Source organism: Zalophus californianus, chromosome 9, assembly GCF_009762305.2.
Source record: "Zalophus californianus isolate mZalCal1 chromosome 9, mZalCal1.pri.v2, whole genome shotgun sequence".
In the NCBI taxonomy this organism is placed as follows: domain Eukaryota; kingdom Metazoa; phylum Chordata; class Mammalia; order Carnivora; family Otariidae; genus Zalophus; species Zalophus californianus.
The window spans coordinates 69,178,422-69,203,483 of NC_045603.1; the positions used below are offsets into that span (position 1 = coordinate 69,178,422).

Below are 25,062 nucleotides of genomic sequence, written 5' to 3' on the forward strand. Positions count from 1 at the left end.
TTACTTCTTCAAGGCCCACGGGATAATCTCTCAGGCTTCTTGTACAAACTCACCTTATTAGGGCAGGCCCACCTAGCACAGTCTCTCAGTTGATACTCAAAGTCAGCAGATTAGGGACTTTAACAATATCTGCAAAATTCCTTCCCATGAGAGACGATGGACTCTGAAAAAACAAACTGAGGGTTCTAGAGGGAGGGGGTGGGGTGGGTTAGCCTGGTGATGGGTATTAAAGAGGGCACATTCTGCGTGGAGCACTGGGTGTTATGCACAAACAATGAAGCATGGAACACTACATCAAAAACTAATGATGTAATGTATGGTGATTAACATAACAATAAAAAATTATTAAAAAAAATTCCTTCAATTTTGCCATGTAACATAATCTAATATTGACCATATCATCATGGAAGTAACATCAGGGCATATTTGGTTAGTGGTGAATGATTGCTTAAAATAGCATACCGTGAACATGTTCCTATAAACAAATGACTGTAATTGGATTGTATATAAATTTTAAATTTTCTATCACTTTACATATTACAAAGTGCACGTACATAATGCCTCATCTGATTTTCATGACTACCTGTCCGAGAAGCACAATAGATATTAGCCCAATGTTACCAGTGAAAAAAAACCAAGGCTTAAAGCTGTGTAGGGCTTGCCCAAAGCTCTACAGCAAATTAGTAGTAGAACTGGGCTTTGGCCGAGGGTCTTTTCACCCTATGGTCCAGTCCTCTTTGTTGCTAATTCTATAGTTTTCAAACCGTGTTTGGGGAGTTCCAAGGAGAGGTCTCAGGATTACTCAAGAACCGAGGGTGACACTAACGAGCTAGGGCTTAGGGTCGATATCGTGGCTACTTTTGTTTGTTCTATATTTGTTGGTGGTTCTATACAGGCTTTAATAGCCACTGCACTGCTCCATGCTGCCTTGTTAAAGGTAAAAAAATGTTTATTAAAAAAATTTAGTTTAAAAAATGGTTTAGATAGGTGCATACAAAAAAAATCAAGAGTCTATTCCAGTAAAATTTTAAGAAGCTGTCATGTCTTGCAGCAGCTGTTGAACCTTTCAAAAAAGACAGAAAAAGAAAAACACAAAAAAACTGTATTAAACAGTTGTTTTGAAATGTAAACTTGGAAAGAAAAGATGAACCCCACCTTCTTCATTTTTAAATAAATATAAAAATCAGTTAGTACCTTCTTAATGTCTGGTCTCTTATTTTTCTTTTCATGCAAGCATTGACTAGCAACAGAGTACATAGTTTCAATGGAAGTGGGATCAGTGTCATTCATCTTCGTATCAACATAGTCTTCAATCGTCTTCTCATCATCTTCAATTTTCTTCTTAATATCTAGCTTTAAAACAATTTTTTTTAAAAAGATTTTATTTTATTTATTTGTCAGAAAGAGAGAGAGAGAGCAACAGAGCACAAGCAGGGGGAGCGGCAGGAAGAGGCAGAGGGAGAAGCAGGCTCCCCGCTGAGCAGAGAGCCTCCCAGGACGCTGGGATCATGATCTGAGCCGAAAGCAGACGCATAACGACTGAGCCACCCAGGTGCCCTTTATTGTTTTTCTTAAAGCAAAAAATGGTACCAATCCTTGAGCAAATATATCATACCCTTTGACTTTCTAATCTCCATTCGGGAATAATCTGTTATACATATATTATCTGAATTTGTCTCACTGGTTTGCCTCATTAGAACACATAAATTAGAATAAAGTCAGTGTAGTTATTTAACTAGTTTTAAGAAAAACTTATTCATGATAGTAGGTATTTCTGAAATCTTTAGCTTACAAAAGAAAATAAAAATAAACTGTAGAAGACCTAGAAAGTCATATAGTTCTACTCTGGTTTTACCCAGAACATAGAATATATAAGTGACTTTTCCAAGCTTCCCAAATACTTCATGGCAGAACTGAGATTAGAAATATGTGATGCTCTTTCCATATGCCACTTTGTAACTGCCAATGAAAAGATTGTCAATAGAAAAAGACATCGCTAGATGCCAAATTTACCCATATAAATTTAGATTATAAATGCAAAGAGAAAAGGACTGGAAAAAATACTAAATCTTTCAATTACCAATAACTGAGGCTCACGGTGTTCATCTACAGCTGGAAGTCCAGTTATTATTTCTAATAAAACCTATGAAGACAAAAAAAAGAAGTCCATTACTGTAACACTCAAGACAACATATGGAAATAATATGGATCTTGATTATGAAATCTGATTAATCATTTCCACATACTGCATTATGCCTTTTAGGCATTGAAGCAGAAAGGACAGGGGCATCCGACTCTTGGTTTCAGCTCAGGTCATGATGTCGGGGTCCTGGATCGAGCCCTGCATTGGGCTCCTCACTCAGCAGGGAGTCTGCTTGAGATTCTCTCTCTCCCTCTGCCACTCCCCCCGCGTTGTCTCTCTCTCTAAAATGAATAAATAAAATCTTAAAAAAAAAAAGCAGAAAGGACATGAGTTGTGGTCCTTTCTCACCACCACTCCTTCACAGAAATCTTGGGTTCCACCAATCCCCCCAAGCAGTACTTTTCTATTAGCAACTTACTAAAACAATCAGTTCCACTCAGTATGTGTTCTGGACAGTCCTCCTGTCTTGCAGGGCAGTCTTCACAAGAATAATTTTCTCTGGCTTTTAGAATATTTTCTGAACTTTAGGCATATCCTACAACTCTGTGCCTTAACTTCACAGTGCTGTGAAGTTAAATTTCCATATAGGAAACATATATGCAAAAATAAGATGAAGAAGAACCTGATTTCTCCAACCACTCCCACTCACTCCATCTTAAAAGTTATTCTGAACAGACCAGTAGATCAGAAAATGCCAAAGTATATGTCCTTTTTTAAAAAAAACATTTATTTATTTGACAGAGACAGACAAAGCGAGAGCACGAACACAAGCAGGGGAAGTGGGACAGGGAGAAGCAGGGAGCCCGATGCGGGGCTCGATCCCAGGACCCTGGGATCATGACCTGTGCTGAAGGCAGACGCCTAATGACTGAGCCACCCAAGTGCCCCAATGTGTACGTCTTTTAAAGAATATTTCATTTAAAAAATATGACACTAACATGTGTGCTGTATGACATGATTTGTTTTATGCACTAATTTTTTTTTTAAAGATTTTATTTATTTATTTGTCAGAGAGAGAGAGAGCGTGCACACAAGCAAGGGGAGAGCAGAGGGAGAAGCAGGCTCCCCGCAGGGAGGGACCCAATGCGGGACTCAATCCCAGGACCCGGGATCTCGACCTGAACCAAAGGCAGATGCTTAACTGACTGAGCTACCCAGGCATCTCTGTTTTATGCACTAATTTAATGTAACCTTCATACTAATTCATGAGGATAGTGTGTTTAAAAAGTCATTTCTTGCAGTAACTTCAGAAATCCATTTTAAAAAGTTCTACAGGGCGCCTGGGTGGCTCAGATGGTTAAGCGTCTGCCTTCGGCTCAGGTCATGATCCCAGGGTCCTGGGATCGAGTCCCGCATCGGGCTCCCTGCTCCTTGGGAGCCTGCTTCTCCTCTGCTTCTCTCTCTCTCTCTCTCTCTCTCTCCCCCCTCTGTCGCTCATGAATAAATAAGTGAAATCATTAAAAAAAAAAAAAGACTGCAACATCCTTAAAAAAAAAAAAAGTTCTACAAATTTGGAGAAGCTTTTATAACTTTATCATTTAACTAAGGGTTAAAGTAAACAATATGCACATTTACATAAGAGAGCTAAGCAAGACAGGTATTTCAGAATATTCTACTTCAATTTCACAGTTATAGCCAGAATGATTATTTTTACTAATTATATATGTGAAACTTACCACACCAAAGCTGTAGATGTCAGATTTGGGTGTTATTTCTCCTCGTAAAGCCTCAGGTGCCATATAAGCTGTTGTTCCCACAATTCTGCTAGTCATGACTGTCTGGGCAAACTTCTCAGAAGCCCGTGCAAGCCCAAAGTCAGATATTTTGGCTGTAAAGTCTTCATCTAGTAAGATATTTGCACTGAAAAGAAAAAAATATTTTTCTTTTCAAGCAAGTCAAACAGTTAATATTTATGTAAATACAGAATATATGTACATATTTACAGAGTATACCATTTTATAATACACATCAGAAAAGCCTGAAATTTGTATAAATAAATGTAGATTTCACATTAAAGCTAAAGAGAAAAGATTGTCTTTTTTTTTTTGGGAGATTTTAGGAAAAATTTTAAGAGAATAAAAATGAAATAAAACTGTCCACATTAGTGAGATACTTTCATTATTTCATAAGTAATTTATCATAGGGAAAATTTCTCTCAGTCTCTTAAAGCACCATTCTATTCCTTTCCTAACATTTCTCAACTCATTTAAAAACAAATTTCCAACCAAAGTATTTCAATTATTCATTTCTTTATTCTTCTTTTTAAGTTTTTTTTATTTTAATTCCAGTATAGTTCACATGCAGTTATGTTAGTTTCAGGTGTTATTTTTTTTTTTTTTTTTGTACTACCTGAAATCTTTCAAAGAGGAAATAACATGGTTAAAAGGTCTTCATTCATTCATTACATGCATTCACTCATGCACGCAGTTGCATTCAATAAAAAATTTTATCAAGGAATCATTATGTATAATAGTATTTAAGCTCAGTCCTGCATGGAGGGGGTTTTCAAATCTTGTCTGTGAATAATTTTTAAAAATCCAATAAATACTCCATAATGGTGATAACAGATACAAAATGCTGAGAGAACAACCACATGCCTGGAAGAAACTCTAAGGAGACGGTGAACAGTGTGCTTAGTCTTGAAGGATTGTTAGAAGGTGAGGGATAAATGAGGGGGGAAAAAAGGCATTTTAGGCAAATGGAGCAACATGTACATAGTGATGAAAACATAAAAACATATGATCAATTTCAAGAAACTGGTGCCAGTGAAACACGGAGAGAATATGAATTTGATCCTGTGAGAGCAGGACGCCAGCAAAAGTTTTCTTTTCCTCTTTCAGTAAGGAATTGGTGCTATTAGACTTGATTTTTTTTAAAGATTTTTACTTACTTCTTTGAGAGAGAGAAAGTGTACAAGCAGGGGGAGGGGCAGAGGAAGAGGGAGAAGCGGACTCCCTACTGAGCAAGGAGCCTGACGTGGGGCTCGATCCCAGGACTCTGGGATCATGACCTGAGCCATGCTTAACCCACTGAGCCGCCCAGGCACCTCTAGCCTTGATTTTTAAGAACACAACCTGGCAGTGTAGTAGTGAATAGGTGAGAACTGGAACAGACTAGTTAAAGGCTGACCAGGAAAGCTTGTAATAAAGCAAATGAGAGATGGTGAGAGTCTGGATAAAGAAAGAACAGTGGAGGAAAAAAAAAGGAGCTGAGAATCTGAGGCACATTCAGTGAACTTATTACTGTAATGAGTGTGATATGAGGAATGAGAAAGTCTTTAGCTTGGGAGACAGGAGAAATAGTGACTTCATTTGATCAGGAAGGGAATACAGGAAGAAGACTTTGGTTTGGAAGAGAAAATGAATTTGATTTCTGACATGTTAACTTAGAGGCTGCTGTTGGACACCCAGGCAAGGTGTTTTTGGTCTGGAGATATTGAAAATATAGGATCAGAGGCTGATGATACAGATTTGAGTGTCACCCACACACAGATAGCAGGTGAAGTCAATATAATGTCAGCAAGAACACGTTGTGGGAAGAGAAGAAACAGGAGGTGAGAATAGGGGGAAATACACCAACACGTAAGGGATGAGAGATTGCGCCTGTCCTCTCATCTATGGCTGATCTCGTACTTGGACTGCTTCCTATGTTCTCAGGAACCCTACTCCATTAATTATCTCACTTCTCTATTTTATCATCTCCCTTTTCCCCTAGGCATAAAAACATGCTTTAGTCTCTGCCATCTTAAAAAAAGTTTCCTGAATGACACATCATTTCCGGCAATCACCCTTCACTATCTAAATGTCATGAAAGACTTGTCTACACTCACATTTCAGTTCTCTAGCTCCCACTCTCTCCTCAACTACATCCTGAATTGTGCCCAATGACTACGGGGAAGTAGGGCTTTGTAAAGATACCCATGATCTTCAGGGCACTAATCAAATGGTGATTTTCAGTCCTCATTCTGACCTCTAAGAAGCAACTGGCATTTGTGACTAGTCCCTTTTGGGAAATACTCTCTTTCCTTGTTTTCACAGATATCATACTCTCTAGGTTCTCATCTGACCTCTCTGTGCCTATTTTCTTAGATTCCTTTTTGAGATCATTCTCTTCTATTTGGCCAGTAAGTCTTAAAGTTCCTCAGGACTAAATCTTGGGACCTTTTTCTAATCTCTATCTCTCCTTAAGAGAATACAATCATATAAGAGGTCGTCAATTATCATCTATATGTAATACACAAATTTATATCTTCAGCTCAGACTTTTTTCAGCTCCATATCTGTACATCACACTGTCTGTTTAGCATCTCCACTTTGATATCTTAAAATAATCTCAAACACAACATGTACAAAAGAGAATTCACATCTTCAACCCTCAACCTTGTCCTCTTCCAGTGCTTTCTATGTAAGTGAATCATGCCACAATCATCCCAGAATGCAATTCAGGAAGCTAGAAATCCAGGAGTCATTCCTGACATGTCCCTCTCCCTGACCCCTCTGCAGCCAAGATATCAGCAAGTCCTCCCATCTTATTTTTTTCAAGATTTTTAAAAAATTTGAGAGAAAGAGAGCGAGAGAGAACTTGAGTGGGGGACGGGCAGAGGGAGAGGGAGAAGCAGGCTCCCAGCAGAGCAGGGAGCCCAATTTGGGGCCCTATCCCAGGACCCTGGGATCATGACTTGAGCCGAAGGCAGGTGCTTAACCGACTGAGAGACCCAGTCCTGCCATCTTCATCTCTCAAATCTGCTCACTTCTTTTGATATGAACTGCTACCACCAAGACTTCTGTGATAGTCTCCTAACTATCCCTTCTCTACACTCAAGTCAAAGTGATCTTCTCCAAACTTAAACATGATGCCACATCTCTACTTATAATTTTTCAATGGGATCTGATTACCTTTATGATAAAACTAAAGTCCTTACCTTAGTCTACTAGATCCTACAGGGGTTAGCTCCAGGCTGACTTCTATAATTTTATCTTATATCAATCATTTCTTCAATTTCTGCATTTCAGTTACACTGTATTCATTTCACTTCCTCTAATTCATCATGCTCTCAAATTACCTCTCAACACTGGTCTTACAAATGTAGTCCCTTCTTTCTAGAATGTTCTTCTCCCTACCTTCTTTAGCTACCCTCTAATTGTGTCCGCTTATTTCCTACTCATTCTTTGGATCTCTGCTAAAATATCACTTCCTCAGAGAACTCTTATTTATACTAATACTGTACATTAAATACTATATACTACTTACTAAAGTTCTATTATTAGTGATCATTTGATTGATGTCAAACACTACAAGTGCTAGTTTTGCTAACTATATTTTCTACTGTGCCTAGCATGTAGTAGGTGCTCAATTAATATTTGTTATTTACGCAAGAAGAAAGAGAATTGAAATGCACCCATGGAGGATGAGAGTGATTCAGAAAATAGTGGTGATCCAGAAAATAATTTTTTTTTTTAAGATTTTGTTTATTTGACAGAGACACAGTGAGAGAGGGAACACAAGCAGGGGGAAGGGGAGAGGGAGAAGCAGGCTTCTCCCTGCTGAACAGGGAGCCTGATGTGGGGCTCGAACCCAGGACCCTGGGATCATGACCTGAGCCGAAGGCAGACGCTTAATGACTGAGCCACCCAGATGCCCCAAGAAAATAATTTTGACAAGGCAAAAGTAGTCAAGAAAAACAAAATGCCATGCTATTCAAAAAAAGATCATGTAGGATGAGTACCAAAAATAGGTCAGTGGGTTTGGAATAAAGGAGATTATAGATGTCTTAATGAGAAGAGCTTTCATGGAGTGCTGTAGACATGCATATGAATATTGAATAAAAGAGTGAGAGCAAGTTATTCTCCAAAGATGGTGTTCCAAAAACTTTTTTAAGAGTAGCATTTACCTTTTAATGTCTCTATGAATATGATGGTTTTCATGTAAAAAACTGATGCCATTAGCTGAACCTTGAGCAATCTTGCATCTCATGTGCCAAGGAAGTGGTGGAGTATCATCCTTATGAAGTAAGAAACCAACCCATTAAAAAAAAAAGGATAAAAAAATCTATAGAAAATATATAACAGAACATTTTTCTAAGCAACTACTGAAAACGATATTATATCACCAAGAATTTAGGATTACAATTTTTAAAAATTGTTCAAAAATAATCTCTAAATAAGATCAAGTCAGAGTCAACATTTCTTATTTGACAACAAAAATATATAAGAGCACCTTCAAAGACTGGTCTTGACTGGTAATTTTGTATTTAAGATTATCACCTAATAGAATAGCAATCCCAGTTGTATACCTATCAACTGTATAATTTTCAAAGAGCAGGAAAAATATTAAGATTAATATGGTTATAAAATAATCTTGTCACAAAGTGAATATTAGTATTCCAACACATAAATAGAAAGCCGAACAATCTGATGAACAAATATCTTACCAAGCAAGACAGCCTGTCTAGCAATGAGCCATTGGGCATATAAACATATACTAAGCAGAGGTCATCTCCATCACTTGAGAAACCAAGCAGTTCTACTAAGTTCTCATGTTGACACCTACGACAAATAATTTTCCACTCAAAATTATTATGACACATACATATATTCAGGTGTAGGTTAGAGGTTATTCAATTTAGAGCTTTAACAGAAAAAAAGAGCACGAAAATAATGATATGGTATATATCATTATATTATGATACATATGTTTATAACATGTTTATTTATGTTTATTGTAACCATTTACAATTTTCTGCAAACAGTTCTTTCAGTCAATATTGATCAACATTAGAAGTAAATCCTTTTTCTATTTTATTTATTTAAGTAATCTCTACACCCATTGTGGGGCTTGAACTCACAACCCTGAGATCAAGAATCAAATGCTCTTCTAACTGAGCTAGGCGTCTCCTGTTTCTATTTTATAGTAAAAGCTTAATAACTTAGAACTTTGGAACTTGTGATAGTTTGGTTAAGGACTGGGCTGATAATTACCTTTGTGTAGCACAATTTTCAATGATAGTTTTACAGGCAAGATTTCAAGAAGTCTGTTGAAATTGGTATGCCAACCCTTTCAAGAATTTTCTAACACATCCAAAGCCCTGATTTATAGACATCTGATCTCTAACCATACCTAATTTACACATAGTTGATCTTTAATGATATCTTAGTATTTATAACCTAATTTGAATTTCTTTATCTACTTGAAAGGGATAAAATTAAAGAGAGCTGAACTATAACAAAACCTCAGGTATCTGTGGTACAGTAGAAAGAAAACTGGGCAAAGTCCTAAGTTTAAAGTTCAGCTCTGCCACCCCCTGGATATTTGACCTATAGGCCAAATTAACACTTAAAACAAGTTAACAACCTCAACTGAGCCTCAGCAAATTCACCAAATGTGGATAATAACCCCTACTATGTAACATGGATGCTGTGAGAATTGAATGAGCAAATACATGAGGGCCTAGAAATATACTTAGAACATGATATGTATTCCATCCAAGTGCTTACTCACTTTATTGATTCAAAATCATCTAAAACTCTGGGATTTCATGATTTCAAATCAGACTTTAATTTGAAAACAGTCTATCCTCATAAATATTTTAAGAAGTACAAATTAAAACAATAAGTACTCTATTTTCCATCAAACTGGAGCATTTTAAAAACAAGTAGGTAACATTTGCTGAGTTTGTACGGTGTAGAAGGCACTGCGGTAAATGATTTACCTGCTTTGTTTTGTTTAATCCTCACAATAACTTAATGAAGTAAACACTATGATTATCCCATTTTATAGATGAGAAAACTAACAGACAGTTAAGAAACTTGGCCAGGGTCATTCTGCTAGTAAGGTCCAGAAATTGTTACTTATTAAGAAACAGTAATAATAGTGGTGGTTAGGTAGTGAAATTTAAAATTGTAATACACTGCTGATAGGAGTGTAAATTACCATAATTTATTTATAAAGCCATTTGGACATGTACTTGGAAAGTTAAGAAGTTCATGCATTCTGAACCAGTGATTCTTCTAGGATTCTATCTGATAAAATAAGCAGGGTTGCATTTAAAGATTTATATACAATGAGATTTAAAGGAACTTTAATTTGTAATGTTGAAAATTAGAAACAAACCTAGTAGGGTACTGGTTAAATAAAATATAATCATCATGTATGCTAAATAATTGATATACAATACTTTAAAATTAAAACTAATATACAATAACAAAATGTTTTAAAATTAGTTTTAATGACATGGAAAAAATGCTACACACACATCATGAAGCAAGTACATCAAAATATTAGCCATGGCTCTCTCTGAGTGATATATTTAAGAGATGGTTTTTATTATTTTAAATATATATTCCTGTATTTCCTAGAATATCTACTTTGAACAAGTTACTTTTAGGATTGCAGAGTGGGTAAAAGGGTGGGGGGAACAAAATCCCGAAAGAAAGAGGTTTTTGTTTTTTTATCAGCGTGCATTATTTTTACTATGACTGAATTAATTCCAGTCTATTATTTCTTTCTTGGGGTTAAGCAATTACAATTGGTAATTTGTAGCAATGGGTATAATTGAGGTAAATTGGTACATCTCATTAGGATTCATATCAATAATGTTCTAAGGTGACAGATGGGGACTATACTTATTGTGGTGAGCACTGAGTAATGCACAGAATTGTTGAATCGGCATGTTGCATACCTGAAACTAATATCACTTTGTATGTCAATTATATTTCGGGACTAAAAAATAAATAAATTTTAAAAAAGGAAAATGAAAAAAGCTTAAGCTCTGGAATCAGGCAGGTCTGGATATGAAAACCAGATCTGATTTTTACCAGCTATGTGGCCTCGGGCAAGCTACATAATGTTTCTAAATCTCTTTGAGAAAAAAAAAAAGGTAGGGGAGGTTATAAGAACTGTTAGGAGGGTTAAATGAGACCAGACACATAAAATGTACCACACTACAATTATCAGAATAGATCTTGATTTGTTTCTCTTATCCTTCTTGACAACGCCCAACAATTGTCAAGCGTACCGGGTCAATGTCTTCTAAGGATTCTGGCATATAACTTTTTTCCTGATTTAGGGTTGTTAACATATCTAAGGGCCTATTATTCTGTAATTTTTTTTGTATCTCTATAACTTATCTCTCATGAATTTGGGAGCAGTAAACATGGTAACGGAAGATAGCTGAAATCCTTCGGAACTTTGCTATGATATAGCACTTCTTATAGTGCTGTTTAAGCTCCAGGCATGTGAGTATTTGTAGTCACAGACTTGTAGAGTCAAAATTCTTTCAATTCCTCTCATCTAAATCCTTTAGTTTAATTCTACATGTTTGGAAATATCACTAGTTCATGGCACACTCTGGGTGAGACACCAGGTCCTCTACTCCTGGAGCTACTCTTTTCTACTCTACCACATTGCCAAATTAACTTACTTTGCCATAACTTTTATTTCTTGATCAAACTGCTGTTTCAGTTCTTCAGTACTAATGTCAACCATCTGAAAAAATAAAATAATATATAATATAATACAATACAATAACCTCAAAGATCCTAAAGCTAGAAGGAGGTGCAAAAGATGGCCTGGCTGATCTTGCTTTCTTTAAAACAGTAAAGGCATTATTCTCTCCATTTTATAGAATAACTGAGAACTAGAAATTTTAATGATTTGTTTAAAGTCCCCTGGCTAGTTAGTGGAAGGGAAAATAAAACTTATAAACCATATAACCATATAAGCCTCAATGAGTTATTGGAGGAACAAAATGAAATATGAGAATTTACTGCGCAAGCATTCTGAAGAAAACATTTGCTGTAACAAAAAACATAAGCAAATTTGAAGGGAAAAAGACAAACAAAATCTACAAAAGTATTTCTAACATCTATGACAACAGGCGACTATCTTTATCATATAAATATGTACTACATGGATGTTTCTAGAATATAATAAGTTATAACAAATCGAGTACATGGTGAACACTCTAGAAGAAATGGGAATGAAGGACTTAGACAAGAATTTTTTTCAATCTTTTTTCTTATTGTATATTTTTTAAGCTTCATTTTTAAATGAGAAAAGTAACATAAGAAAGTTGCTTTTACAAAATTTTCTTAGTATCTTCCCATTTTCATATTGATTATGCATGAAGCACTATGTAGAACGGGGCTTTTCAACTTCATTTTGTGAATCTTCTGAAATTATATGTATACTCATATGTGTATGTCCATAACTACATTTTTGTAGGGATGGGATCCATAGCTTTCAACAAATTTTTAAGTGTTAAAAGCTACCAGCTTAGAATGATGTTTAAAGAAAACATGCACTGAAATAATGTATTTCCTAAAGATTAATTTAAAACTTATGATATAGCACACCAGGAAGCAACTTTTCCTTTAATTCTTTTTACTCCTAAACATATAACTTACCGCTGCAAGTTTCTTCACTGCTACAGTTTTGTTGTTCACGTAGCCTTTATATACAACTCCAAATCCTCCCTCGCCCATCTTGTTGCCACCGAGAGAAATGGGTCTTTCATCAAAGTTATTGGTGACATTCTTCAATTCATAAAATGAAAAACTGTGAAAACCTATAATGTCAATAAAATAAGGAAAAAAGTACTTTGATAAAAAATATATTGGCTTTAATAACCTTAATATTTTCTCAACTTGATTATTTCATATATATACAAATATTTACAACTTTGGATTAGGCATGATAGGAGAGAATACAGTTATCTTTTAAAATAAAAATTTAAGCTTCATCTTGAGAATTCTGCCTGGTGATCCTCCACCCAAAACTCTAGTCACTTATTTTCTTTAAAAAATGACCTTTTCAAGTTATGTAAATAGTTACACACTATGTCCTACTTCTGTGGTTGTTTGTACATCCTATTGCTTGTACTCACTGATAACACACTGACTAATACAATGGAGATGGTGCTTAATGAGTCAGGAGAGAAAAAAGAAAATCCACAGAAGAGCTATGGCCAGGGTGCCTGGGTGGCTCAGTTGGTTAAGCGTCTGCCTTCGGCTCAGGTCATGGTCCCAGGGTCCTGGGACTGAGCCCCACATCGGGCTCCCTGCTCAGCGGGGAGTCTGTTTCTCCCTCTCTTTCTGTCCCTCCCCCCACTTGTGCGCGTGTGCGCTCTCTCTCTCAAGTAAATAACATCTTAAAAAAAAAATAAGAGCTATGGACAGTGTTCACAAGAAAAAGGAGAGATTTATTTCAAAGCAGCAATGGTCTTAATGACAAATCCACTAGCACTGCAAATGTTACTTACGTGTAGCACTGCAAATGTTACTTACGTGTATCACTATCTTCTAAACTTGTATTTTCTGGACTTGAGAAGTCAGGTGGCATATAGTTTTGTTCAAGATTCTGCACAGGTAACACAAATGTCCTGTCTTTACCATAGAGAGGCATCTGTTTCTGCTGAACCGTTACAGCTTCTTTAGAAGGTAGTGTAGTAACCGTTTTGGGAACAGCATCTGCCAAATGAAGTAAGATATAAGATGTCCTTCCATAAGAAAAAGTGTTTATGAAAAAGTTAAACTAGGAACTCAGTTCATTTGACATCATCCCCATTTCCACAGGTTTAACCTCCTTTTTTCACAGCACACACAAGAAGCTACCTAGTAAGAATCTGTAAGTAAGACGAGTAGAGAGGGTAAGGCGGTGTTTTCAAAAAGTCTACAAGCCACCTACATCAGAAGCACTGAAGTGTTTGTTTAAAAACATTGGCATTAACCCAAGTCAAGAATTCTGATAACGAGGGCGCCTAGGTGGTTCAGATGGTTAAGCGTCTGCCTTCGGCTCAGGTCATGATCCCAGGGTCCTGGGATCGAGTCCCGCATCGGGCTCCCTGCTCCTTGGGAGCCTGCTTCTCCCTCTGCTTCTCTCTCTCTCTCTCTCTCCCTCTGTCTCTCATGAATAAATAAATAAAATCTTTAAAAAAAAAAAAGAATTCTGATAACGAGGTCTGGAATAGAGCCAGGAATCTGCACACAGAATAGTGAGAACTGTTGGTGTAAGTGGCATCAAAGGGAAAAAAATAAGGTTATGCGGAAGGCATCTAAACAGTGACCCAATAGAATACAATGTAAGGAAATCACAATCACAGATCCCATCAGGGTGGGAGTTGAAGGTGAAAAAAAAGCAAGAGTTAAAAAAAAAAACCCCAAACCTGCCAAAACTAATTTCCGTCCTTCTAAACTTCCTATTGGCACAAAACTACCTGACTTGAATGGTGGGCTCAGACCCGATCACGAAGCCTCCATCTCCTTAGCAGCAAGTCCACAGTGCCTTATGTCTGGGGTGCTTGTATGAGTTGGGGAGGGTGGAAAGAATGAAAAGCAGTCTCAAATGTAAGGCTCATCTACCAGGAGAAAAAAGTAAGAGTAAGAAGACATGTACCTATTTCTGCCACTTGCCTATCCACCCTAATCGTTGATGCCCTAATCATACTCCGTTTACCTGGTAGCAAAAGACTTGCTGGGGCAAAAAACTCATTTTGAATCAAAAGATCCACAAGATCACCAACTGTACAATTTGTGGTGCCCCAGTCAAACAGTAATTCACAAGTGGGACTTTTTCCAGTTTGAAGTAATGCTTCAAATCTCCTTAAAAGCAAGTGACAAAAAAACAAAATTAGTATGTAATAGACTTCACATGAAAATAGGAATTATTCCCCCATGCCCCTGCCTCGCCCACAGCACCACCTATAGTATTAAAGGAAAGGGGCAGCAGGAGAACCAGCAAGAATTTCTGAGAACCGGGAAGATAGGCAGAAGGGAAAAAGATGCTGAAGGCAATGATACTATAAGTTAACATAAACTGAATACTTACTGAGTATCTGCTCAGGGGGCCACCTTGAGGTGATGCACCCACATGAATTCATTTAATTCTCAAAGATACTATGAATATAATACTAATTTATTAATGAGAAAACCAGGTGTGGGGAGGTAAAGAAACCAGCCCATAGCCACACAGCCAAAACACTGTATTTAAGTTGAGATCCAAATTCAGATCTCACTTGACATAAGGGTGTGCTCTCAACCTACTAAGCTATATTACTTCCCTACCTGACTTAGTAACTCTGCTAGCCATATGATTTTTAATAAATCATTCTGCGTAATGAAATAGAATACTATATATAAACTTGGGGAATTATTCCTTTGATCTTAATTATATTTCAATTACATTAAAGGAAAAACAGATCAGTTTTTCATTTCTTTGAAAATTAGTTTGAAAAATAACATTTAAAAACTTAATTGTTTCTGGCTTGCCTCCAAACTTTTTCTGTTGAAAAATTTCAAACTTACAGGAAAGTTGTAAGAATAATACCATGAACAACTGTTTCCCCTTCACCTAGATACACCAACTGGCCAGTGGATAACACTTTGCCACGCTTGTGTTCTTGCCCTCTCCCTCTCCCTGTGTGTGTGTATGTGCGTGTGTGCGTCACACATTTTATTTTATTTATTTATTTTTTAATTTTTTTTTATAAAGATTTTATTTATTTGACAGAGAGAGACACAGCGAGAGAGGGAACACAAGCAAGGGGAGTGGGAGAGGAAGCAGGCTTCCCGCTGAGCACGGAGCCCGATGCGGGGCTCGATCCCAGGACCCTGGGATCATGACCCGAGCTGAAGGCAGACGCTTAATGACTGAGCCACCCAGGCGCCCTGTGCACACATTTTAGAGTATAAGCCAAATGCCTTGTAGAATGTCTCACAGTCTAGATTTGTCTGGTTACCTTCTCATGATTAAATTCAGGTTAAAAATGTTTGTTAAGAACACTACCTAGGTGACAACGTGTTCTTCCCGTTGTATCACATCCAGAGCCACATAATGCAGTCTGTGCCATTATCAGTGACCCCAAGTTTGATTACTTGGTTATGGAGGTGTACTTCAGATTTTTTCTTTATAAAAGTACCTTTACCCTTCATAATTCATAAGTAACCTGTGGATAATACTTTGAAATCTTGTGCATATCTTGTTCATCGACAACTTTTTATCTTGTGGTTTTAGCAACATTGATGAGTCTTACATGAATCAGTTACTCATTGGTGATTGTAAATTGGTAACTTTTTATAAATCTTTCAATAATTATTTGCTGCCATTATTCTGTAGAGAAGAGCTTTTTCTCCTCATCACTGCCTCAACTATCCTCCTAAAGTTTTTGATAGTAACATCAATAAACTATTTTTAAAAGTCGTTTTTCAAGGTTTAAACTTAAGCTGCTTCTTTTATTTTTTTAAAAGATTTTATTTATTTATCTGTCAGAGAGAGAGAGAGAGAACAAGCAGGGGGAGTGGCAGGCAGAGGGAGAAGCAGGTTATCTGCTGAGCAAGGAGCCCAATGCAGCACTTGGATCATGATCCAAGCCAAAGGTAGATGCTTAACCGACTGAGCCACCAAGGCATTCCTAAACTTAAGGTTCTTTCAGGTAATTTAAGATGTTTATCCTTCATATGAGGAAACATTTCCTGGAAGGACTAATATGGGAGTTAAGGCTTTGGGATCTTTATCAGGTTAATGCTGAAAATCACAAATTAATGTCTTTTCCTCTTGTTTCCAAAGACAGATTTTGGGCTGAAATTTGGGGAGAAATCACTGACAAAAATAAAATTGTACTCACATTTTATAGTAAATCAAGCAGAGATAAGTAGAGACAAAGAATGAGATTATCTGAAGATAGTGTTGTAAAATCCTGGCTAAGAACTAAGAATTCAGTTCATATATGTGTACATTTACAGGCAACTTTAAAATGTCAATTTGAAGAATTCTCAAAGTACACTGTTAAGGTGAAGTAGAGATTCACACACTTAGAATTTTACTAGAGATTCTTATAATATACCCTTATGTTCAATCTGGATGTGACAAGTGTGAGGCAGAGGGAACTTTCTCAGCTTGCTAAACAGAAAACTAGAGTAAAAGTGGGAATCTTGATTCTAACCCAAAAACTTGTTTGCAAAATCACAACACTAGCCTAGCTGACATAATGGAGAATGAAGCAAAAACTGCAAAAACAGAAAAAAAGAGGTTACTTACCATTATTTCCTTTGGAGAGAGTTTTATTTTCTGAATTGCAACATTAGATGGTATTTACATTTATTTACCATTCTAATTGTGATGTAAGAATTTAAAGAGAAAAAGATTTTTATACATTACCTTATGTGAAATTGATTGTATCTATCATCACCAGATGGTTTTTTAATAGCTACCGCTAACTTCTTCCATCCTTCTTGAGGATCAATAAAATCTGACAGCTTCCTAATTAGTCCAACATTGAGGCAGCGCACATATGTTGAAGATGTTATGGGTTTGTTCATCTTCTATTCCTAAAATATGGAAAATTCTCACTAAAATTTCATGGTAGTTTTAGCGATGACATCTGTAAGCTTATAAATCACATTTTGCTACAATATATGAAATGCTGGCAACTGATTACACCATAATAAAGGAACACTCCAAAGCCAACTCATTGATATCCTAAGAAGAAATTAAAATTGTGGTTTATTTGTCTAATTGTCCTTTGGTCTTTGTTTCTCCACCTATAATTATCAACAACAAATTGAATTATTTTTCTGACATTTCTTAAGTGTAATTTACACAAAGAAGCGAAAAATTCACTTTTTCAGAAAAATTCCTGAAAATTCAGAAAATATTCAGGAATCAATTTTATTCATAAAAGATTTATTTTTCAATTTAAAATATTTTTCTCAATCAGTATTTATGCACTATTAAACATTTGCCAATACTCTTCGGTAGAAATAAAAAAAAAATTGAGTGGCATTAAAAGATATGGTAAATAACCAACTTTTCCTATCACGTGCTTCATGTTATTTGAGTCCAAGAGAACTGTCTGATCATAATTCATTCCCTACTAAGCCAAACCCTGTGGTTCACCACTTTAACTACACTCTAGAGAAAACCTTTATTTCCTCAGTCCCCTCTTTCTTTTGCCATTCCACCCTGGGGAGAGACAGCCAGGGATACATTTCAATTTTACTTGTATACCAGCACTGCTGAATATAGCCATAGAGATTTAGCTGAGAAGACTGGTATGAACACAAATTTATGGGGATCCCCTTTCCATAGGGCCTTCAACACTGCTGTGAATCCTGTTACTTGTCTTCACTCATTGTCCTCTGTGACTATTTCATGCCTCGCCCTCTCTCCGTGTGGTTTTATTTGACCTCCATGCCTCTCATTTTCAGCAAGTGGCAACATTTCCTTGTAATTAATCAAGACAAAGAGATTCAGATATTCTTCTGTCAACTATTCTCCTTCTTCACTCTATATTTTTATCTTTAAAATGTAATATAATTAATTTTTGGAGTAAAGAATATATTCATGTGGTACAAAATTCAGAAACTATAAAAGAGGAAAAAACAAAACATCTCCCTATATCGTAGGCCTCCATATTTGTATTCTCTTCTCTTTGGCCTTCTTTGACCACATCTAAGTAGGGTTATCTGCCCTCAACCTAATTATCTTTCATCACTGCACAATGTAATTGTAATCATGTATTTATTTTCTTGTTTACTATCTGCCTCCCCCCATTAGACTGTAAGCTCCATGAGTCCAATTCATTTGCTAATAGATAACTACTGACTAGCAAGTTGTACATATTGCTGGTAAGAGTTAGGAATGAATGAATTTGTTGTCGAGTACCATGCTAGGTGAGTCATATATTTCACTTAGTCCTTAAAGTGATGAAGGCAATTTTAACATCTTTACTTCACAAAGGTAGTACATGAGAGAGTTGGACTTGAACTCATATCTGACTCCAAAATTCATTCCATATGTCCCTGCTTGTATAACTCAATGCATTGTTCAAGTCACTCTCTTTTCTATGAAAACAAGACATTTCATTTATTCATATATTCAAAAAACATGTATGTCAGGCTTTGTACTGAGCGATGGGAGCTACAGAAAGGAGAAAAAAATCTTTGTTTTCAACCTTCTCAGTCCAGCAAGGGATACAAACAATTACAGTGAGTGATAAATGTTCCAAGAGCTGTGTGTAGGGTGTGGAGGCCCAGAGAAGCATGGAGGCCAAGGCAGTCTGAAGGAAACATATCAAGACAGATCTGGGTGGGGAGGGAGATTGGAAGGATGAGTGAAAAGGAATGAAGATCAACCTAAAAGGAAATTCCAGGCAGTAGGAATTGCAGGGAGAACATGGATGAGGCTCAGGCAAGGAGTTGCTATGGCTGGAGCATAGGAGACATGTTCTTAAGTAGTAAGAGATGAGGCTGGAGAGGTAGACAGGACCTAATCATCATGCGCCTCATATGCTAAGACAAGGACTTTAAGCTTTATACCAAAAGTTATAGGGAAGCCATTTCAGGACTTTAAAGATTTTATTTATTTATTTGAGAGAGAGAGAGCATGTACTTGAGCAAGGAGAGGTGCAGAGGGAAAGAACCTCAAGCTGACTCCATGCTGAGCCTGGAGCCTGATATGGTGCTCAATCTCATGATCCTGAGATCATGACCTGAGCTGAAATCAAGAGTCAGATGCTTAACTGACTGGGCCACCCAGGTGCCCCAATTTCAGGATTTTAAAGAAAGGTGTTATGTGATCTTATTTGCTTAAGTGGATTCCTCTGGATAAAGAAATTGAAGGGATGTATATTGAGACAAGGAGACCAGTTTGAAAACTTTGCAATAATCTGTGTGAGCAGAAATGAAAGCGTGAAAGAAATCGAGGAATAGAGAAAAATAAAGATTCAAGGATTTAGAGGTCAAATAAAAATCATTTAATGAAAAATCAGATATTAAAGGGAAAGGAGAGTGAGGAAAACCAGGAAGTTGATTCTTGGCTTTTTGGCTTAGGCACTTAGATGATAGAAGAAATGAAGTGTTTGTGGTCATGTTAAATGGTAAATATCTACCTCTGGCACCATGTAGGGGAGTTGGCACTAAGTAGCTAGATATATGGTCTGAAGCATGGGAGAAAGGTTTAGGTAAAGAATACTCACTATGTGAGCATTCTCACATATTCATAAGTGAATCATTGGTTGAAGCAACAAGTAAATATGAGGTTGCCTATTAGGAACATATAGATTGTGAAGAAATGAAGAGAAAGAGGAACCTTTAAAAAGTATTGATAAGCCATGGAGGTAAGAAGAAAACTAGGATAATAGCATATCAGAGATTTCTAGAGCAGGGCATAGGCTGGTATAAAAGACCCAGAGAGGTCCAATAAATACTCATGGGTGTGTTAGATTTGGAAACTGGGTGACTTAAGAAGAGTTTTAATGGAGCAGTGAGTGAATGGTAAAAATGTATTTTCCAAGAAATCTGGCTTTGAAGGGAAGGAGAGAGAAACAGAGAGAGAGAGAGGGAAAGAGGGAAAAGGCATCAGTTCTCAAATTTGGTCTCAATACCCTTTACACTGTTAAAAATTTCTGTGGAATCCAAAGAACTTTTGTTTATGTTGGCTATATCTACCAATAATTACCTTATTAGAAATTGACACTGAAAAATTTAAAAATTACTTATTCATTAACTGATTAAAAATAACAAATGTACTACATGTTAGCATACATATTTTGCTAAAAATAACTACATTTTCCAAAATAAAAAGAAGAGTTATATTATTTCACAGTTTTGTTAATCACTTTAATATTCAACTTAATAGAAGACAGCTGGATTCTCATATCTGCTTTTGCATTTACTCTGCTGCAATATATTTATTGATTTGGTTGACATATATGAAGAAAATACAGAGTTGGAAGCAGAATTTTAACAGCCTTTTCACAAAGTAGTAGATATTTCTCTTTGACACTATAGTGAAACTTGATAAAAGATAATTTCCTAACAGCTGCAATGTGGAATCTGGAACCATATCAATGAACTTTGTTTCATTAAAATCCATTGTACTCTGAATGAATCTTTTACCCATAAGTGATTTGGACTCTATGAACCTCTTGAAAGAGACTTGGGGACCCCAACCACACCGTGAAAACTGCTGGCTTAAGATTTGTTTTAAGAGTTAAGTTTGGCTGAAGATACAAAAGGGATAGTGAACAGAGCATAGGTAAAGACGTCAGCCTTGTAAAGAAGGCAACTTTTTCTTCCAGATCTAGAAAGGGGGTTGGATACAGACATATTTGAAGGGAGAAGGAGAATTCCCACACAATGTTATTTTCTTGGTGAAGCAGGAGATGAGGTCATCTAGGGCTAGGTAAAAGAATTGCCCAATCACTCTGAGGGTCACTGGGCAAATATGCCTATGATTTCTTCAAGCTCAGGGCAAAATGCACTATTGGCTCTCACTGATAGTCATACCTTTTGCTCCAACCTGTCACCACTCTTCTAGTATAACAATTATCATATTTTATTGTTTGTGTGTCTGCTTTCTCTTCTAGATGGTGGGCTCTCCTAAGCAGAGACCAAACCAAACTGGGCTTTAGCAGCTACTCAAAATATTTCTGTTGAGTGTGAGAAAGACTGATTTTTTTTTTAATTAAGAAATTATATCTGCCTGTAGATTTTGCAGTTGCTCCATTCACATTATTTTCCTTTATTTACTTAGATTTCCCTCCATTGTAAGAAGTACAAAGTGATTGACAAAACTAGTAAAAGTAGGACTGCTTGGTAATCCTAAAGGCGAGAGCTAAAATACAGGAAATTGAGAATAAAAAGTCTATCTTAGGACCAGGGATAAATTCTGTAGCTCTCCTATATCCAGATTTCTAGGAGAGGTGATGGCATAGGGATACCAAAACTAGGAAAGCCTTCTGACAACTCCTCTCTCTATATACCTATAAGTTCTAAACCTCAGAATTTAAAATTTTACTTTAAACATACGTTCGTATCTCACCACACACACATTTGGAAGAACATATACTAAAACATTAACTGTGAATACCTTTTGATGGTGATTTTTATGGTGGTTTTGTTTTCACTTGCTTTTCTGCATTTTCAATAATAAAAATAAATTATTATACAGAAAAAATTAAAAAGTATTACTTCTTGCAAAGTGTTCAAGAATTCAGTGTGCTTAGGATTAAAAGAAGTAGAAAAAGATATATTGCTTACAAGTAAATAAATACATATCTTCATAGCTTTTCTCATGCCATTAATTCTCATGGTAACCATTCATATTTTCAAACAAGACAACTTGGACAAGAACACGAGGTAAGATGACAATTGAGAAATATACTAAAATGAATGTTTCCTTGTGGAATACTTCTCACTTATATGGATGTTCTCAAACAAAGTATTACGCCCCAAATAGGAAATAATTTTTTGTCAAATGAATTAATGAAGTTTTAAGACTGTGCTTCATCAGCACTCTTATCAGAGGAAAACAAGATAGAGGGAAGGAAGAAGATGGACTTGGAGGTTGCACGGGCCTGGGTTCTAATGTACCTCTTCCACAAACCACTTGTGACCAGACTTAATAATTGAATTTCTATGGACCTTGGTTTCTTCATCTGAAAAACAGAGATGGTAATACCTAAGACTTGCTGTAAGATTTTAAACCAACAAATGCAAAGGGCCTATCAATAATTAGGTGATTTTTAAAAATGCTGCAATAACTATTTTATGGCAGAAGTTATTTTTATATAACTTTTTTTTCTTAAAGAAAAGAAATGTGCAGAGTTGTATTTAAGCTCAGTTTTCAGAAAAGTGGTAAGGGGCTACTGACAGTAGAAATAAGAGGTCTGAGAATATAGCTAAGCTTTTCAGGTAGGGGCAGTCTTATTTTATTAAGCGTAGTATATTTAATATATTTCTAACCTCCCTAAAATACATTATTCACTCCCATGCTTGAAGCAAAATATGCTAGATAACCATTAGTCTTTATTTTTGGACAACTCAACCCCTGCATTATGAGCAAAAGCTGGTGATACCTTCTGGACCTATTAAATTATATAGGATTGCCCTTCTCAAACTGGGATATGTGCTGGTATGCCTTATATTAAACAACATAATTCTCAAGCATGGATTTAATTCAATGGGAAGTGATTTAAAATGCTTTGGCTATATTAAAAATATATATAATATTTGGATGTATTAAAAACATAAAAAACATTGTTTTTCAATATTCTAACATATTGAATATTGAAATAAAGCAAATATTTACTAAGTGTATACTTTGTGCTGGATATTGATCCAGGTTCCTGGAGATAAAGCATTAGGAAAATAAGAAAAACATAACTGAACTCATGGAACTTATATTCTAATAGAGGAAGACAGGCAATAAGCAAATAAACTCTACACTAGGCTAGATGGTGCCAAGTGGAGTGGACAAAAATAAACAGAGGAGTTTCACTTTAAAACAGTAGTCAGAGTAGGCCTCAATAAGAAAGTGCCATGTGATTAAAGGTCTCAAGAATTGGGAAAGTCAGACACTGGGCTATCTGTGGGAGAAGTTTTGAGGTAAAAGGAATACTAAAAATATAAAGGTCTGAAGTGGGCTCCCTGAGAACAGCAGGGAGAAGTAAGTCTGGAGAGGAAGGAGCAGAAAAGTAGCAGATTAGGAGAGCAGTAAGGCACCAGGTCTCCTAAAGCTTTATAGCTTTTGTATTGATTTTGTTTATTCTCTGAGTGAGAAGACAGCGGAGGCTTCGAGAATGGGAGAGATATGCTCTATATTCATGTCATAAAACGACACTGGGGCTGCTGCTGAGAGTAAAGGATACTAGAGGAAGAGCAGAGAAGCAGGAGAGACCAATTGGCGGAGTACACCAACAATCCAGCGGGGAGGTGCTGGTGGCTTGGACCAGAGTGGTAGCAGGGAAGGTGCAGTTTTAGGCTGCTGGCTATTTTCCTAAGCAGAGTAAACAGAATCCCATGTGCTGCTATGAAGGGTGAGGAGATTGCACCAAGGTTTTTGGCCTGAACGTTTCTCGACATTTACTTAGATGGAGGAGACTGAGGATGGAGCAGGTTTGGCCCGCAAGATCAGGAGCTTGGACTGGAGAGGTAGAAAGCAAATTTCAAATGAATGTTCAGCATGACAGCATAAAAGAAATAGGAACTTTCTGACAGATCTCTTCAAGGATTACCCCTAGACAGGGAAAAGGCAGACTTTAATATTCTCTACTCTTAGGGCTCCTTGGGCAGATAGGTTTTTCAGGCGGTAATAGAGCTCCTGGTTCCCATTCCAAATAGCTAAAATGTTTTCCCGCTTTCTCAGGGTCTGCTTTTTATGCCTCTGTTTTCCCTCTTGCTCCAGGCTGTCAGGTATACTTTTGCCATCTGATAACGTACTTATCTGATCCTTCCACCCCTCTCCACTTTCTAATTTCCTGGAAGCTTGGAAGCCAGAGTGACAAGCTAATTAGAATCTTGCGGAGGCCCAGAATGCCTTCCACGCGACGAGCATCTCTGCCCAGAGCTGGCCTTACTTCCTGGTTCTCAGGAAAAGAGATTCATTTCGTAAACCGGTTCCCGCCACACATCGCCTGGGAGTTGAGAAACCTGACGCGAGGTCGGACTGAGCCACAGGACTTGGTGACGCCTCTCCACGCCCCAGCTTCCTCCTCAGGTCCTATTAACTTTTTGATCCTCGGGACCCACCCAAGTCTTTACGCTGGAGCAAGCTACGCCCACACAACCTACTACTTCCTCTCTAACTTTTCTCACTTTGAAGACAGAAGGCGATTTTCCTTCCGAAACCGTCCTTCAACAACCCTGGGGCACAGGGACGGAGGCCAGAGCGCAGACCTCGGACGACCCGTGAAGAAGACGCGCACCGCGGGACTTCCTTACCTGATCAGTAGCGGGGCGCCAGGGCTGCCCCGGCACCGCTCAGCTGATACGGCTGCGGAGGAACCCAGGTTCGGAAGCGCACCCGGGCGGGGTGGGCCCAACCTATTAGGCCCCGCCCCGCCCCGTCCGTCCTTTTTGAGCTTCCAGGCGGCTCTGCAGCGGGAGAAAGCCCAGGTCTCGCCTAACGCTCTTCTTAAAGCGAGAG

General features: G+C 37.2%; 2 protein-coding genes across 4 annotated transcripts in view; one reads left to right on the top strand and one right to left on the bottom strand.

Annotated features, from left to right (window-relative positions):
* Nucleotides 1-255: 255 nt before the first annotated feature.
* Nucleotides 256-24,973, bottom strand: IRAK4 (interleukin 1 receptor associated kinase 4). Of its 2 annotated transcripts, XM_027593982.2 has the most exons (12): nt 24,858-24,973; nt 17,293-17,462; nt 14,593-14,738; nt 13,425-13,607; nt 12,546-12,706; nt 11,561-11,625; nt 8,573-8,687; nt 8,033-8,142; nt 3,820-4,003; nt 2,081-2,143; nt 1,195-1,353; nt 256-1,063 (listed from the first exon to the last, which is right to left on the bottom strand). In XM_027593982.2, the coding sequence occupies exons 2-12, from the start codon at nt 17,451-17,453 to the stop codon at nt 1,028-1,030; spliced, it is 1,383 nt and encodes a 460-aa protein (XP_027449783.2). In that variant the 5' UTR covers nt 17,454-17,462; nt 24,858-24,973; the 3' UTR covers nt 256-1,027. The 2 variants fall into 2 exon arrangements, with proteins under 2 accessions (XP_027449783.2, XP_027449785.2); XM_027593984.2 differs by lacking the exons at nt 14,593-14,738; nt 24,858-24,973 and having other exon boundaries at nt 17,293-17,431.
* PUS7L (pseudouridine synthase 7 like) overlaps nt 24,589-25,062 on the top strand; it is a 29,711-nt gene continuing 29,237 nt past the window's right edge. For both annotated transcript variants that reach the window (XM_027593977.2, XM_027593981.2), the window contains exon 1: nt 24,589-24,925. The gene's annotated coding sequence lies outside the window, so the exon portion shown is untranslated. The remainder of the gene's footprint in view (nt 24,926-25,062) is intronic.

Bases quoted from the DNA above. Each gene is read 5' to 3' on its own strand.
- IRAK4 (XM_027593982.2), bottom strand. From the start codon at position 17,453: ATGAACAAACCCATAACATCTTCAACATATGTGCGCTGCCTCAATGTT. The intron at 14,739-17,292 runs GTAATGTATAAA...CTTGCTTTTAAG, and splicing joins TACAATCAATTTCACATAAG to GAGATTTGAAGCATTACTTC. The intron at 2,144-3,819 runs GTAAGTTTCACA...TTGTCTTCATAG, and splicing joins ACATCTACAGCTTTGGTGTG to GTTTTATTAGAAATAATAAC.